Source organism: Pelophylax lessonae, assembly GCF_965119305.1.
Source record: "Pelophylax lessonae genome assembly, chromosome: 8".
NCBI classification, from domain to species: Eukaryota; Metazoa; Chordata; class Amphibia; order Anura; family Ranidae; genus Pelophylax; species Pelophylax lessonae.
In genome coordinates, this window is record NC_138775.1 from 8,523,731 (window position 1) to 8,538,777 (window position 15,047).

Below are 15,047 nucleotides of genomic sequence, written 5' to 3' on the forward strand. Positions count from 1 at the left end.
TCCCCAGCGTAACTGTAGTCCATATGTAGAATTTCAGGATCTAAATTATCACCATCTTGCTGCTATGACTCTCTATAGGATGAGGAATGGTTTTATGCATTTTGCAGCTTCACTATTGGAAACGATGGGGCCCTGAGCAGACCCCTCCCCCAGGCCTGATACAGGAGTACTGTCTGTTGTTCGCCATTGGCAGCCCCGGTAGCATCCTCAGTGATGTCATTGTCAGTGAGGAGCAATGCAGATGTCGGCTGGCTCCAAGAATTCCATACACAGCAGGGGGCCATGTGCTGCCCCTCCCCACCCTCCATCCAGGGGAACCCTCTGCTCTCACCTGAGCTGCCGCTCAGACATGATGGGCTGACACGCTGCACTTGATATAGGGCTGCCAGACAAGAATTTGGAGGCGCTGCGAATTGAAGGGTAGCTCTGCTGACCCAACAGGGCCTGGTTCCAGCACGGCAATACCTCCCCATATTGGCAGACCTGGGGATAATACTGTGCTAAGATCTCTACATATGCTAACTCAATGGGGCCAGAGCCTGGCATGGGAGTACTGCACTGTACAGGAGTACCCCCTCCCCTTATATGAGCGCTGGGGAGAATACAGTGGTAGCTACATCTGCTAAACCAATGGGGTCACGGGCCAACATGGGAGTACTGCACTGTACAGGAGTACCCTCCCGCATTGGCAGCCCTGGGAGAATACTGTGATTAATGGCATTGTAAGATCTCTCCATCTGCTAATCCAGTGGGGCCAAGGGCTGGCATGGGAGTACTGCACTGTACAGAAGTACCCCCCCCCCCCCCCCACATTGGCAGCTCTGGGGAGAATACAGTGGTAGCTACATCTGCTAAACCAATGGGGCCAGGGGCCAGCATTGGGAGTACTGCCCTGTACAGGAATACCCCCTCCCCTTATGTGAACACTGGGGAGAATACAGTGGTAGCTACATCTGTTAAACCAATGGGGCCAGGGGCCAGCATTGGGAGTACTGCCCTGTACAGGAATACCTCCCCCTATTGGCAGCCTTGGGGAGAATACAGTGGTAAGGGTATTGTAAGATCTTTACATATGCTAATTCAATGGGGCCAGAGCCTGGCATGGGAGTACTGCCCTGTACAGAAGTACCCCCCCCCCCCCCCCCATTGGCAGCACTGTGGATAATACAGTGGTAGCTACATCTGCTAAACCAATGGGGCCATGGGAGTGTATTGCCCTGTACAGGAATACCTCCCCCCCTCGCCCTATCGGCAGCCTTGATGATAATAATACTGTAGTAAGATCTCTTACATATGCTAATTCAATGGGGCCAGAGCCTGGCATGGGAGTACTGCCCTGTACTGGAGTACCCCCACCCCTTATGTGAGCGCTGGGGAGAATACAGTGCTAGCTACATCTGCTAAACCAATGGGGCCAAGGGTTGGCATTGGGAGTACTGCCCTGTACTGGAGTACCTACCCTTATTTTCCGTCCTGGGGCGAATACAGTGGTAGGGGACATCTGCTAAACCAATGGGGCCAAGGGCCGGCATGGGAGTACTGCTCTGTACAGGAATACCTCCCCCGATTGGCAGCCTTGGGGGGATTACAGTGGTAAGGGCATTGTAAGATCTTTACATCTGCTAATTCAATAGGGCCAGAGCCTGGCATGGGAGTACTGCCCTGTACAGGAGTACCCTCCCATTGGCAGCCCTTGGGAGAATACAGTGGCAGCTACATCTGCTAAACTAATGGGGGCCATGGCCCGGCATGGGACTGTATTGCCCTGTACAGGAATACCTCCCCCTATTGGCAGCCCTGGGTAGAATACAGTGGTGAGGGTATTGTAAGATCTTTACATCTGCTGTCCGGAGTTCACCATTAAATCCTCCCTTCTCTGCCCTCACAGGGACTCTCCTTCCAGAAGGGGACTCACCAGCTTTTCAGCGCCTCCCATGACCGCTCCATCAAAGTCTGGAATGTCGCGGAGAACTCCTACATAGAGACGCTGTAAGTGTGCGATTCAGTGCTTTACAGCCTGCTGTGCTGCATTTCCTCCTGGACCGTCTGCTGCAAAACCGGGGAGCCAATCCTAATGGCGGCACAGCCAAAAATCCAAATAGGTTCCCGCACCGGCTGTGCCCCGCGGTCCCCGGTATATAGGATTATTACAGGGAAGTGCCATGGCCCAGGAGTTTGGTGTGGTTTTGCAGCACCGGGGCTCTGGGTTCATTTCCTTGCTGGGCTCTGTCTGCATGGAGTTTGTACGCGCTCTGAGATTCAGCCGCAGTCCACAAACACAACGGCGGGGTTATAGATTTCTACCTGTGCTGGCTCCTCAGAATTGTCCCAGTGAGGACATTAGAGTGTAAGCTCCTCTGTGATATAGCTCGGACCTATATCTAGAAAACGCTGAATATCTCTGTAGGGCACCGTGGTATATCAGCGCTATATACTGTACATCAATGTCATCTCATGTTCTTCCTCTTCAGCTTTGGCCACCAGGATTGTATCACTGGATTGGACAGTCTGAGCCGAGAGCGCTGCGTGACATCGGGAGGACGAGACGGGACGGTCCGAGTGTGGAAGATCGCAGAGGAGTCGCAGCTTGTCTTCAGTGGACAGGGGTGAGTACCTGGGGGGGGGGGGATTTCCTTTACACAAAGTGATTGTGCCCATTGTGGGAGGGGCAGAGACACAAACTACTACAGGAAATCTCACCATTGTGGGAGGGGCAGAGACAAATTACTGCAGGAAATCTCACTATTGTGGGAGGGGCAGAGACACAGACTACTGCAGGAAATCTCACCATTGTGGGAGGGGCAGAGGCACAAACTACTGCAGGAAATCTTGTAATAGTGGGAGGGGCAGAGACACAAACTACTGCAGGAAATCTCCCCATTGTGGGAGGGGCAGAGACACAAACTACTGCAGGAAATCTCACCATTGTGGGAGGGGCAGAGACACAAACTACTGCAGGAAATCTCACCATTGTGGGAGGAGCAGAGACACAAACTACTGCAGGAAATCTCACCATTGTGGGAGGGGCAGAGACACAAACTACTGCGGGAAATCTCACCATTGTGGGAGGGGCAGAGACACAAACTACTGCGGGAAATCTCACCATTGTGGGAGGGGCAGAGACAAATTACTGCAGGAAATCTCACTATTGTGGGAGGGGCAGAGACACAAACTACTGCGGGAAATCTCACCATTGTGGGAGGGGCAGAGACAAATTACTGCAGGAAATCTCACTATTGTGGGAGGGGCAGAGACACAAACTACTGCGGGAAATCTCACCATTGTGGGAGGGGCAGAGACACAAACTACTACAGGAAATCTCACCATTGTGGGAGGGGCAGAGACAAATTACTGCAGGAAATCTCACTATTGTGGGAGGGGCAGAGACACAAACTACTGCGGGAAATCTCACCATTGTGGGAGGGGCAGAGACACAAACTACTGCGGGAAATCTCACCATTGTGGGAGGGGCAGAGACACAAACTACTACAGGAAATCTCACCATTGTGGGAGGGGCAGAGACAAATTACTGCAGGAAATCTCACTATTGTGGGAGGGGCAGAGACACAAACTACTGTGGGAAATCTCACCATTGTGGGAATATCTTTTATATATTTTCATTATGTAAAAAAAAAAATAAAACATTGGAGATATACGGATGCAGTGAAATTGATGATCTGAATTTGTGTTTTTTAGGGGTTCAGTAGATTGTATCCGGTTGATAAACGAGGAGCACATGGTGTCCGGAGCGGATGACGGGTAGGTGGCGCTGTCTTATTTTTGTTTAAGCTTTGTATATGGTGAAGTCTGCTGCGTCTCCTCTTGAGGTGAGGCATTCTGATGTAAACTTATCTGCAGTTGGTAGAAGCAGAAATGCTGACCCAGCTCCTCGGGTATGATCTCTTATCTCTCCCTTCTATGTAGATCCATTGCGGTGTGGCACGTTTCGAAGAAGAAGCCCCTCGCTCGGGTGAAGTGCGCACATGGAAAGCGTGGGGACCCCGGTCTCGAGGAGCCCCATTGGATCTCAGCCGTGTCTGCAGTGCTGAACAGTGATGTGGTTGCCTCTGGTATGACTTATCAATTTATATTATATTATTTTAAAGGGTCCACCAGTGATAGTCAGTCATACGTGAAGTTTTCTTCTTCCTTCTTCCCTCTTCCTTCTTCCCGCTTCCCTCTTCCTTCTTCTTTCCATCTTCCTTCCTTCTTTCCTTCTGCCTTCTTTTCTTCTTCTTCTCCTTTTTCTTCTTTTCTTCTTCTTCTCCTTTTTCTTCTTTTCTTCTTCTTCTCCTTTTCTTCTTTTCTTCTTCTTCTCCTTTGCTATGGCCGCGGTTGGTCCGGGTACTTTGAGATCTGGTCAATGGACTCCCTGAGAGATCGGAACCCGACATTTCATGGTTGGTTGGAGGAACCCTTGATGCGGCGGCCCCACCAGAACTCCGAACTGGAGAGGCTCCCAGCATGCTCAGCCCCATCTACTATTATACTGGGTGAAGGGGAGGAGGGGGGGCTTTATTTCTGCAGTTTGGGGTTTCCATTCTCTTTGTGTTGCACCGACTTGTTCTGCAGATCTGTTCTGTCAGGAAATGAACATTTGTAGGATTGATACAATGAAATGGGAAACTTCATATATATATATGTGTGTGTGTGTGATATGATCTGATGATATGGTGAGTTCCTCATTCATTCTCTCTGCTCTTTCTAGGATCTCATGACGGCTCTGTACGTTTGTGGCAATGCGGGGAGGGATTCCGGGGTCTGCACCCCCTCTTCACTATTCCCCTGGTAAGTCATAAGTGGTCAGATATGACCTGCACCTCCTAAACTGTTACTGCTGCATTCCCAGTGATGTCACCGCTCTCTAGTGAATGGATTGGCTGCATTCTCAGTGATGTCACCGCTCTCTAGTGAATGGATAGGCTGCATTCTCAGTGATGTCATCACTCTCTAGTGAAGGGATAGGCTGCATTCTCAGTGATGTCACCGCCCTCTAGTGAATGGATAGGCTGCATTCTCAGTGATGTCACCGCCCTCTAGTGAATGGATAGGCTGCATTCTCAGTGATGTCACCGCTCTCTAGTGAATGGATAGGCTGCATTCTCAGTGATGTCACCGCTCTCTAGTGAATGGATAGGCTGCATTCTCAGTGATGTCACCGCTCTCTAGTGAATGGATAGGCTGCATTCTCAGTGATGTCACCGCTCTCTAGTGAATGGATGGGCTGCATTCTCAGTGATGTCACTGGTCTCTAGTGAAGGGATAGGCTGCATTCTCAGTGATGTCACCGCCCTCTAGTAAATGGATAGGCTGCATTCTCAGTGATGTCACCGCCCTCTAGTGAATGGATAGGCTGCATTCTCTTAGTAATGTCACCGCTCTCTAGTGAATGGATAGGCTGCATTCTCAGTGATGTCATTGGTCTCTAGTGAATGGATAGGCTGCATTCTCAGTGATGTCACCGCTCTCTAAGGATGGGATAGTCATGGCATTGTCAGTGATGTCATCGCTCTCTAGGGAATGGATTTGCTGCATTCTCAGTGATGTCACCGCTCTCTAGTGAATGGATAGGCTGCATTCTCAGTGATGTCACCGCTCTCTAAGGATGGGATAGTCATGGCATTGTCAGTGATGTCATCGCTCTCTAGGGAATGGATTTGCTGCATTCTCAGTGATGTCACCGCTCTCTAGTGAATGGATAGGCTGCATTCTCAGTGATGTCACCGCTCTCTAGTGAATGGATTTGCTGCATTCTCAGTGATGTCACCGCTCTCTAGTGAATGGATAGGCTGCATTCTCAGTGATGTCATTGGTCTCTAGTGAATGGATAGGCTGCATTCTCAGTGATGTCATTGGTCTCTAGTGATTGGATAGGCTGCATTCTGGTACAATGTTGGTTGTCGATGCTCCCACTGAAAGGTCTGTTCTTAATTTTTAGAATCATTTTTAACCATAAACCTTTTCTTCCCTGGCTCAGGTCGGGTTTGTGAATTGTCTCCAGTTCTCGAGTACGGCGGAGTTTCTGGTCGCTGGAGTCGGCCAAGAACACAGGTGAGATTATTTCTGGGACTTTCATTTCTTCTTGTCCTTACAGAATATCTAAAGTACACTTACTAAATCTGGTGCCACTCTGCATGGGAACCAATCAGCTTCCAGGGTTTAACCACTTAAGCCCTGGAGGATTTGTCTGCTCAAAGACCAGGGCCTATTTTGCGATTTGGCACTGCGTTACTTTAATGGACAATTGCGCGGTCATGTGACGCTGCACCCAAATAAAATTGATGTCCTTTTTTTTCCCTCAAACTGAGCTTTCTTTTGGTGGTATTTGATCACCTGTGCGATTTTTACTTTTTGTGCTATAAACAAAAAAATAGCGTCAATTTTGAAAAAATAACAATATTTTTCACTTTTTTTTATATGAAATTCCCCCCCCCCCCCCAAAAAAATGTAAAAATCAAAAAAAAATTTTTAACATTTTAGGGCAATTTTGTTTTCTGCTACATATTTTTGATAAAAAAATCGGTTTTTTTTTTTTTTAACGCGACATTGCGGCGAACAGATCGGACCCTTGACTGACATTTTTGGGGTTACCAGTGACATTACTACAGTAATCAGTGCTATAAATATGCACTGTTACTGTAAAAATGACACTGGCAGGGAAGGAGTTAACTTTACTAGAGATCCAGGGGTTAAGTGTGTCCCTAGGGGCGTGCTTCTAACTGTAAAGGGGCGTGGCTTTTGATGTAACCACAGAGACATGCCATCCTACATAGCTGGATCATATGATCTCTGCTGTTACATCAGGGATAATGACAGATGGCTTTGTTTACATCAGCCGCCTGCCTTTCTCCCTCTCCAGCGGGAGATCGCGAGTGACCGGCAGACCCCCCCTCCCCAAACTCCAAGCTAATGAGTGGGCAGCCCGCTTTGCACATGAGCAGTAGGGAACCGGCTGTGAAGCCGAGTGAATGGCGGCGACGGCACCTGGCAGCCAATCCAAAAAGCAGTGTGTGTATATGTGTGATAGAGATAGATTATATATATATATATATATATATATATATATATATATATATATATATATATATATAAATATAAAAATCAGCAGCTACAGTATTTGTAGCTGCGACTTTTAATTTTTTTTTTTTCCCCCCCATAGCTGGGACATCACTTTAATTGAAGCTGATTGGCTCCCATGCGCAGTTGCACCAGGTTCTGAGTGCTCCACTTTTAGTAAATCTCCCACTCGGAGTCCTTTTCTGTGTACATTGGTCCCGTCACCATTGAGGTGCCTCTGCAGGCCATTAACCCTGAAAGTGCCAACAGGTGTTGGGTATAGTAAACGTTTTTAAGGTTTACATTTTAAATGCACTTCCCTGATCTCCTTCTATCTCAAACACGAGCAGTAGATCGGTACGGGTAATCTGTGGGTGACCGGTATCCTTGGAACACACGCTGAAGGACAGAGTGGAGTGGTTTCAGGGCTGCGGTTGACCATAACGGGTCAAAGATGTTCGGTTACATTCATAGGTGTGCACACAGGGGTGTGTCTGGGCACACCCTAATCACCCCTTGTGGTGCAGATTCCCCCTGTTTAGACACCTGATAGTTCACCAAAGCTCCCTAACCAAGCTCAAATAAATATTGTAAAAAAAATAAAACTACTCAGTATACACACACAGATCTGTGTTTGAGCTTTGGGCTGCACACCTATGGATACCATGGAGCGTTAGGTTTTGGCATTTTCGTCCCATTGTACTTACACTTCCACACTTCGCTCTTTTTTTTTTTTTTCCTTTCTCCCCTCCTGCAGACTCGGGCGTTGGTGGAGGTTAAAAGAAGCCAAGAATGGGTTGTACATCATTCCCTTCAAGAGGAAGCAGCCGCACAGTGAAGGATCCTGAGACCTCTGATATCGGCGGGCGTTGTATTTTCCTGTTCAGATGTTTAATTATTCAGATTTGTATTTCATAAAGTTTTGTAAAAGTGAACATTGGCGTTATGTCTTCTCCCCCCCCCCCCCCCCCCCCCCCCCCCGCCCGCCGCATCCTGTAAAGTTGGATTTGAGGAGGGTGCGACTGCGCAGGAGGAGGAGCCTTCTGCAGGAGCAGATATTGGGGGGGGGGGTGCTGTCATACAAAGGGGGGACACGGTGATTGAATTTTTGTTGGGAGAAAATAAATCCAGCAGCTGCCGACATTTCTTCAAATTGCTCCGTTCTGTGCCACATTGCTGCCTTTTCAGGGGCACCCCCAGTGTAGTTGCCCCTATGTGCGAGTCAGTACGTCTCATGGTCTGCACCCTGAGCTACACAGGCAGCCTTACCCTCGCTGACCATCCCCCATGTAAGAGAAACACAGGTGCATGCACTCAAACGTTTAAGAAATTTACATTTTTAGTGAATGCATTACTTTGGGGGGGGTGGGGGTGTTTTTCAGGGGTTGGGCTTGGCCCTTAGTTCCAGTGAAGGGAACTCTTAAGTCATCAGCATACCAAGACATTTTGGACAATTTCATGCTCCCAACTTTGTGGGAGGAGTTTGGGGATGACCCCTTCCTGTTCCAACATGACTGCGCACCAGTGCACAAAGCAAGGTCCATAAAGACATGAATGAGTGAGTTTGGGGTGGAGGAACTGGACTGGCCCCCTACGCGTTTTGTCCAATAGGACGTTATCAATGGGACCCCTTGGGCACCGGTTGACCTTGTTCTTGCACAGGCTGACATGCTGCTGTAATGGTAGCCTCTTGTTCTGGTGAGCATTGAATCCACTTCATGTCTGTGATTGGCCACTTGAACCTTGTTTTGGATATACATCTGTGATCATTGGGGTTACTGGAACAAGCTTTCCTTGGTTTTATTCCTCACCCAGCACACTGTAGGACTTTACATTTTTTTGTCACTATTGGACTTTTAATTATTCAATTTTGTATTTTTGTATCAGTTATCTTATGTTACTATATGTCATATATTACACATACCGTTACACATACCGTATATTTGTACACGTTACAGTGCTTTGAAAAAGTATTCATACCTCTTGAAATTTCCCACATTTTATCATGTTACAACCAAAAATGTAAATGTATTTTATTGGGATGTGATAGACCGACACAAAGTGGAACATAATTGTGAAGTGGAAGGAAAATGATAAATGATACAAATAAATCTGTGAAAAGTGTGGGGGGGGGGGGCATTTGTATTCACCCCCTTTACTCTGATACTCCTAACTAAAATCTAGTGGAACCAATTGCCTTCAGAAGTCACCTAATTAGTAAATAGAATCCACCTGTGTGTCATTTATTCTCAGTATAAATACATCTGTTCTATGAAGCCCTCAGAGGTTTGTTAGAGAACCTTAGTGAACAAACAGCTTCATGAAGGCCAAGGAACACACCAGACAGGTCAGGGATAAAGTTGTGGAGAAGTGTAAAGCAGGGTTAGGTTATAAAAAATCTCCCAAGCTTTGAAGATCTCACGGAGCGCAGTTCAATCCATCATGGGAAAATGGAAAGAGTATGGCACAGCTGCAACCCTACCAAGACATGGCCGTCCACCTAAACTGACTGGCCGGGCCCCTACCAAGACATGGCCGTCCACCTAAACTGACCGGCCGGGCAAGGAGAGCATTCATCAGAGAAGCAGCCAAGAGGTCCATGGGAACTCTGGAGGAGCTGCAGAGATCCACAGCTCAGGTGGGAGAATCTGTCCACAGGACAACTATTAGTCGTGCGCTCCACAAATCTGCCCTTTATGGAAGAGTGAGAAGAAGAAAGCCATTGGTGGAAGAAAGCCATAAGAAGTCCTGTTTGCAGTTTGGGAGAAGCCATGTGGGGGACACAGCAAACATGTGGAAGAAGGAGCTCTGCTCAGATGAGACCAAAATTCAACTTTTTTGCCTAAAAGTAAAACTCTATGTGTGGGGGAAAACAAACACTGCACATCACCCTGAGCACACCATCCCCACTGTGAAACATGGTGGTGGCAGCATCATGGTGTGGGAATGCTTTTCTTCAGCAGGGACAGGGAAGCTGGTCAGAGTTGATGGGCTGATGGATGGAGCCAAATACAGGGCAATCTTAGAAGAAAACCTGTTAGGGTCTGCGGAAGACTTGAGACTGGGGCAGAGGTTCACCTTCCAGCAGGACAACGACCCGAAACATCCAGCCAGAGCTACAATGGAATGGTTTACATCAAAGCATATTCATGTGTTAGAATGGCCCAGTCACAGTCCAGACCTAAATCCCATTGAGAGTCTGTGGCAAGACTTGAAAATTGCTGTTCACAGACGCTCTCCAACCAATCTGACAGCTTGAGATATTATGCAGAGAAGAAGGGGCAGAAATGTCCCTCTCTAGATGTGCAAAGCTGGTAGAGACATCCCCAAAAAGACTTGCATCTGTAATTGCAGGGAAAGGCGGTTCTACAAAGTATTGACTCCGGGGGGTGAATACAAATGCAGCCACACTTTTCACAGGTTTATTTGTATCATTTATCATTATCCTTCCACTTCACAATTATGGCCACTTTGTGTCGGTCTATCACATAAAATCCCAATAAAATACATTTACGTTTTTGGTTGTAACATGAGAAAATGTGGAAAATTGCAAGGGGTGTGAATACTTTTTCAAGGCACTGTATATACTGGCGCTACACTACTGTTTACCATTTAAATATTAGCGGTTTTCGTCAGGAAGTGCTTTTTCATCAGTTTAGATTTAACACAACAAACTGCAAAGAAAGGGAGGATCCGTAAAGAAGAATCGCTGCTAAGTACTAAGCAGGAAGCTCAGCCTGCATATGTGCTTAACAAATACATCGGCCCCCATGCAGAACTAAAAAGCAAAAAATTGGATAAGAAAAAAATAAACATGTATTAAATAAAAAGAAAGATGTAGGTTATGGTGGTCGCTTTCGCCTACATTGCTGTATCAAAGCTATACGAGGTATGGATTGAAAAGCCTAAAGTATCAGCGGCACGTCCCTCAGAATGGGGGTACGAAAAAGTCTTTTGTTCCCGGGGAGAGAGCCAGCGACTAATGGACCCGCTAAGTCCTTCTGATAATAAAGAAGATGGAAACACAAAGACTTGGAGATAATTCAGCTCATAGCGGGAATGTGACCTGCAGCCAAAGAGAGAGCAGAGGGCGCCAGAAGCAACCATCGCCGCTCTGGAGGAGCCGCGGCGGCTGTGTGACCTACATCCAGCGGGAGGAACTAGAAGAGGGATTCAGAGTCACCAATTTCAAAGAGAGATTTTTTTGTTTTAATAATGAGACCAGTTTGTGTTTTTCCCCACACGGCTCTCTCTGGTAGGTCAATGTCAATCAGCAGATAAACCCAACATGCCTGTGAGGGATCTCCTGTAGGCAGGTGATGGAATATCTAGTAGGAAGTGTCCCTGCCATTCTTGGACAGCTCTTTGGTCTTGGCCATGGTGGAGAGATTGGAATCTGAAAAATTGATTGCTTCTGTGGACAGGTGTCTTTTATACAGGTAACAAGCTGAGATTAGGAGCACTTCCTTTAAGAGAGTGCTCCTAATCTCAGCTCATTACCTTTATAGAAGACACCTGGGAGTGATGGAATATCTAGTAGTAAGTGGTCACTTCCTACTGATGTGTTCTGTAATGTTGGAGACATTCTGTAGGCACTGTGCCATTTCTTCGGACTTCCAGGAGACTATTAGGACTAATTTGTCCCCTGTTATGGGCTCCAGATGGCCATCTTGGGGAGGATGGCATCTCTTATTGGAAGCCAAAAGCCCAAAAGGTTTGGGTAGCCATCTTGACACAGAAGTGTTTATATAGCAAATTCTGCATCATTCAGCGCGTTTCTTCCATTTGCGAATAATCGCACCAACTGTTGTCACCCTCTCAGCAAGCTGCTTGCCGATGGTTTTGTAGCCCATTCCAGCCTTGTGTAGGTCTACAATCTTGTCCCTGACATTCTTGGACAGCTCTTTGGTCTTGGCCATGGTGGAGAGATTGGAATCTGAATAATTAATTGCTTCTGTGGACAGGTGTCTCTTATACAGGTAACAAGCTGAGATTAGGAGCACTCTCTTTAAGAGAGTGCTCCTAATCTCAGCTCGTTACCTTTATAGAAGACACCTGGGAGTGAAGGAATATCTAGTAGTAAGTGGTCACTTCCTACTGACACGTGTTCTCTAATGTTGGAGACATTCCGTAGGCACTGTGCCATTTCTTCGGGCTGCCAGGAGACCATTGGGACTAATTTGTCCCCTGTTATGGGCTCCAGGTGGCCTACTTGGGGAGGATGACATCTCTTATTGGATGCCAAAAGCCCATAAGATTTGGGTAGCCATCTTGACACAGAAGTGTATATATAGCAGATTCTGTGTCATTCAGTGCACCCACCGCGTGGGAGCAGATCAGGCGCATGGTTCTCTCTAGTAGGTCAATGTCAAAGAGTAGATAAACTCAATGTGTCTGTGGAGGTCATCCTGTATCCAGCTGATGAGCTATCTAGTAGTAGGTAGTCACTTCCAACTGGACGTGTTCTGTGATGTTGAAGACATTCCTTAGGCACTGTGCCATTTACTCAGGCTACCAGGAGCCCATTAGGACTAATTTTACCCCTGCTATGGGCTCCGGGTTGCCATCTTGGGGAGGATGGCATCTCTTATTGGATGCCAAAAGCTCATGAGATTTGGGTAGCCATCTTGACACAGAAGTGTTTATATGGCAGAATCTATGACATTCAGCGTGTCCACAGCGTGGGAGTAGGTCAGGCACATGGTTCCCTCTAGTAGATCAACACCAGAGTCTTGCTCTTGTCAAAGAGTGGATAAACCCAACACGTCTGTGAGGGATCTCCTGTATCCAGGTGATGGGATATCTAGTAGTAGGTGAACAATTCCAACTAAATGTGTTCTGTAATGTTGATTGTCCAAGAACAACAGGGTTTTTCACGAAGGTCCTCATTTATTCAGGTCATGGTATAGCTAGTAGAAGGAGGTCACTTCCAACTGGACATAATCCGTAATGTTGAAGACATTGCGGAGCTTCTCCAAGGCTTTTGTTATGTTCTAATGAGTATCAGGAAGATACCCTAACATTTATATCCATGTGGCTAACCTCAAAATCTTTATCCAATCACCATGGAGTGTTTTAATGCAGATATTGATTGACTGTCATCCACATACAGTATAATGCCATTATAATATCTCTACCCCCAGGGTAGGCAGGTGTTGGGCTGAAATCTGTCCACTGACCTGAAGATGGCACTGTGCCATTTCTTCAGGCTGACAGAAGACCATTAGGACTAATTGGGGAGGATGGCATCTCTTATTGGATGCCAAAAGTCCATACCATTCAGGCAGCCATCTTGACACAGAAGTGCTCATATAGCAGATTCTTTGTCATGTACCCACAGTCTGGAAGTCGGTCAGGCACATGATTCCCTTTGGTAGATCAAGACCAGATTCTTGGTCTTGTCAAAGAGTAGATAACGCCAACATGTCTGCGAAGAATCTCCTGTATCCAATTGATGGGATATCTAGTAGTAGGGGGTCACTTCCAACTGGAAGTGTTCCGTGATGTTGAAGATATTCTGTAACTTCTCCGAGGCACTTGTTGAGCTCTAATGAGTATCAGGAAGATACCCCGACATTCATATCCACGTAGGTAGCCTCAACACCTTCATCCAATCACCATGGAATGTGCCAAGGCAAATTGTTCAAGAACAGAATGGGAGGGGTAAAAGGGGTAGAACTGCCCTGTTTTAGTTACATCATCTCATCCTTGGTTTCCAACATGGGAGGGGAACTTCTACAGGTCAAAGACAATATCCCCAATGCACTCATTCCTGAAAATGGCTGAAGAGTGAGTGGGTACTGTAGAAATCACCGGCTAGAGACAGACCAGAAGGACTTCAAGGCAATCAATAAAACATTGGACCCTTTTATGGAGGTCCCTGGTGTGCTGGTGACATACTGTATTTCTTGCCTTCTACAGATCTTGGTTTTCCTACAACTTAAACAAAAAGGATGTTTTCTTGAGGAAAGCAAGGTACATATTTTGGACAGAGAGGATAACTGGTTGGCAAAAGGCATGAAAGAGACCATCCAAGTCAAACTAAATCAACCATTACTGAACATGGGGGAGAGCCTGCTACACAATCTGTCTTCCACATAAAGTATAATGCCATTATAGTATCTACACCTCAGTGTAGGCAGGTGTTGGGCTGCAGTCTGTCCACTGACCTAAAGGTGGCTCTGTGCCATTTCTTCAGGCTGCCAGGAAACCATTAGGACTAATGTGTCCCCTGTTATAGGCTCCAGGTTGACATCTTGGGGAGGATGGCATCTCTTATTGGATGGCAAAAGCCCAAAAGGTTGTAGGTAGCCATCTGATTCATTGATTGCTTCTGTGGAAAGGCGTCTTTTATACAGGTAACAAGCTGAGATTAGGAGCACTCCCTTTAAGAGAATCCTCCTAATCTCAGCTTGTTACCTTTATAGAAGACACCTGGGAGTGATGGAATATCTAGTAGTAAGTGGTCACTTCCTACTGAAACGTGTTCTGTGATGTTGAAGACATACTGAAGGCACTGTGCCATTTCTTCGGGCTGCCAGGAAACCATTAGGACTAATTTGTCCCCTGTTATGGGCTCCAGGAGGCCATCTTAGGGAGGATGGCATCTTTTATTGGATGTCAAAAGCCAAAAAGGTTGTTGGTAGCCATCTTGACACAAAAAGTGTTTATATAGTAAATTCTTCATCATTTAGTGCGTTTCTTCCATTTGCGAATAATCGCATCAACTGTTGTCACCCTCTTAGCAAGCTACTTGGCGATGTTTTTGTAGCCCATTCCAGCCTTGTGTAGGTCTACAATCTTCTCCCTGACATCCTTGGACAGCTCTTTGCTATTGGCCATGGTGGAGAGATTGGAATCTGATTCATTGATTGCTTCTGTGGACAGGCGTCTTTTATACAGGTAACAAGTTGAGATTAGGAGCACTCCCTTTAAGAGAATCCTCCTAATCTCAGCTCGTTACCTTCTTAGAAGACACCTGGGAGTGAAGG

At 46.7% G+C, this 15,047-nt stretch overlaps 1 protein-coding gene across 1 annotated transcript in view; it reads left to right on the forward strand.

Moving 5' to 3' along the window:
• RRP9 (ribosomal RNA processing 9, U3 small nucleolar RNA binding protein) overlaps nucleotides 1-7,969 on the forward strand; it is a gene marked incomplete at its 5' end in the record, with an annotated part of 32,463 nt that extends 24,494 nt beyond the window's left edge. Inside the window, 7 exons of the mRNA XM_082266240.1 lie at nucleotides 1,889-1,989; nucleotides 2,472-2,606; nucleotides 3,697-3,759; nucleotides 3,925-4,070; nucleotides 4,709-4,788; nucleotides 5,978-6,051; nucleotides 7,814-7,969. Of these exons, the coding sequence (XP_082122366.1) occupies nucleotides 1,889-1,989; nucleotides 2,472-2,606; nucleotides 3,697-3,759; nucleotides 3,925-4,070; nucleotides 4,709-4,788; nucleotides 5,978-6,051; nucleotides 7,814-7,904 (690 nt within the window). The 3' untranslated portion in view covers nucleotides 7,905-7,969. The remainder of the gene's footprint in view (nucleotides 1-1,888; nucleotides 1,990-2,471; nucleotides 2,607-3,696; nucleotides 3,760-3,924; nucleotides 4,071-4,708; nucleotides 4,789-5,977; nucleotides 6,052-7,813) is intronic.
• Nucleotides 7,970-15,047: the final 7,078 nt, after the last annotated feature.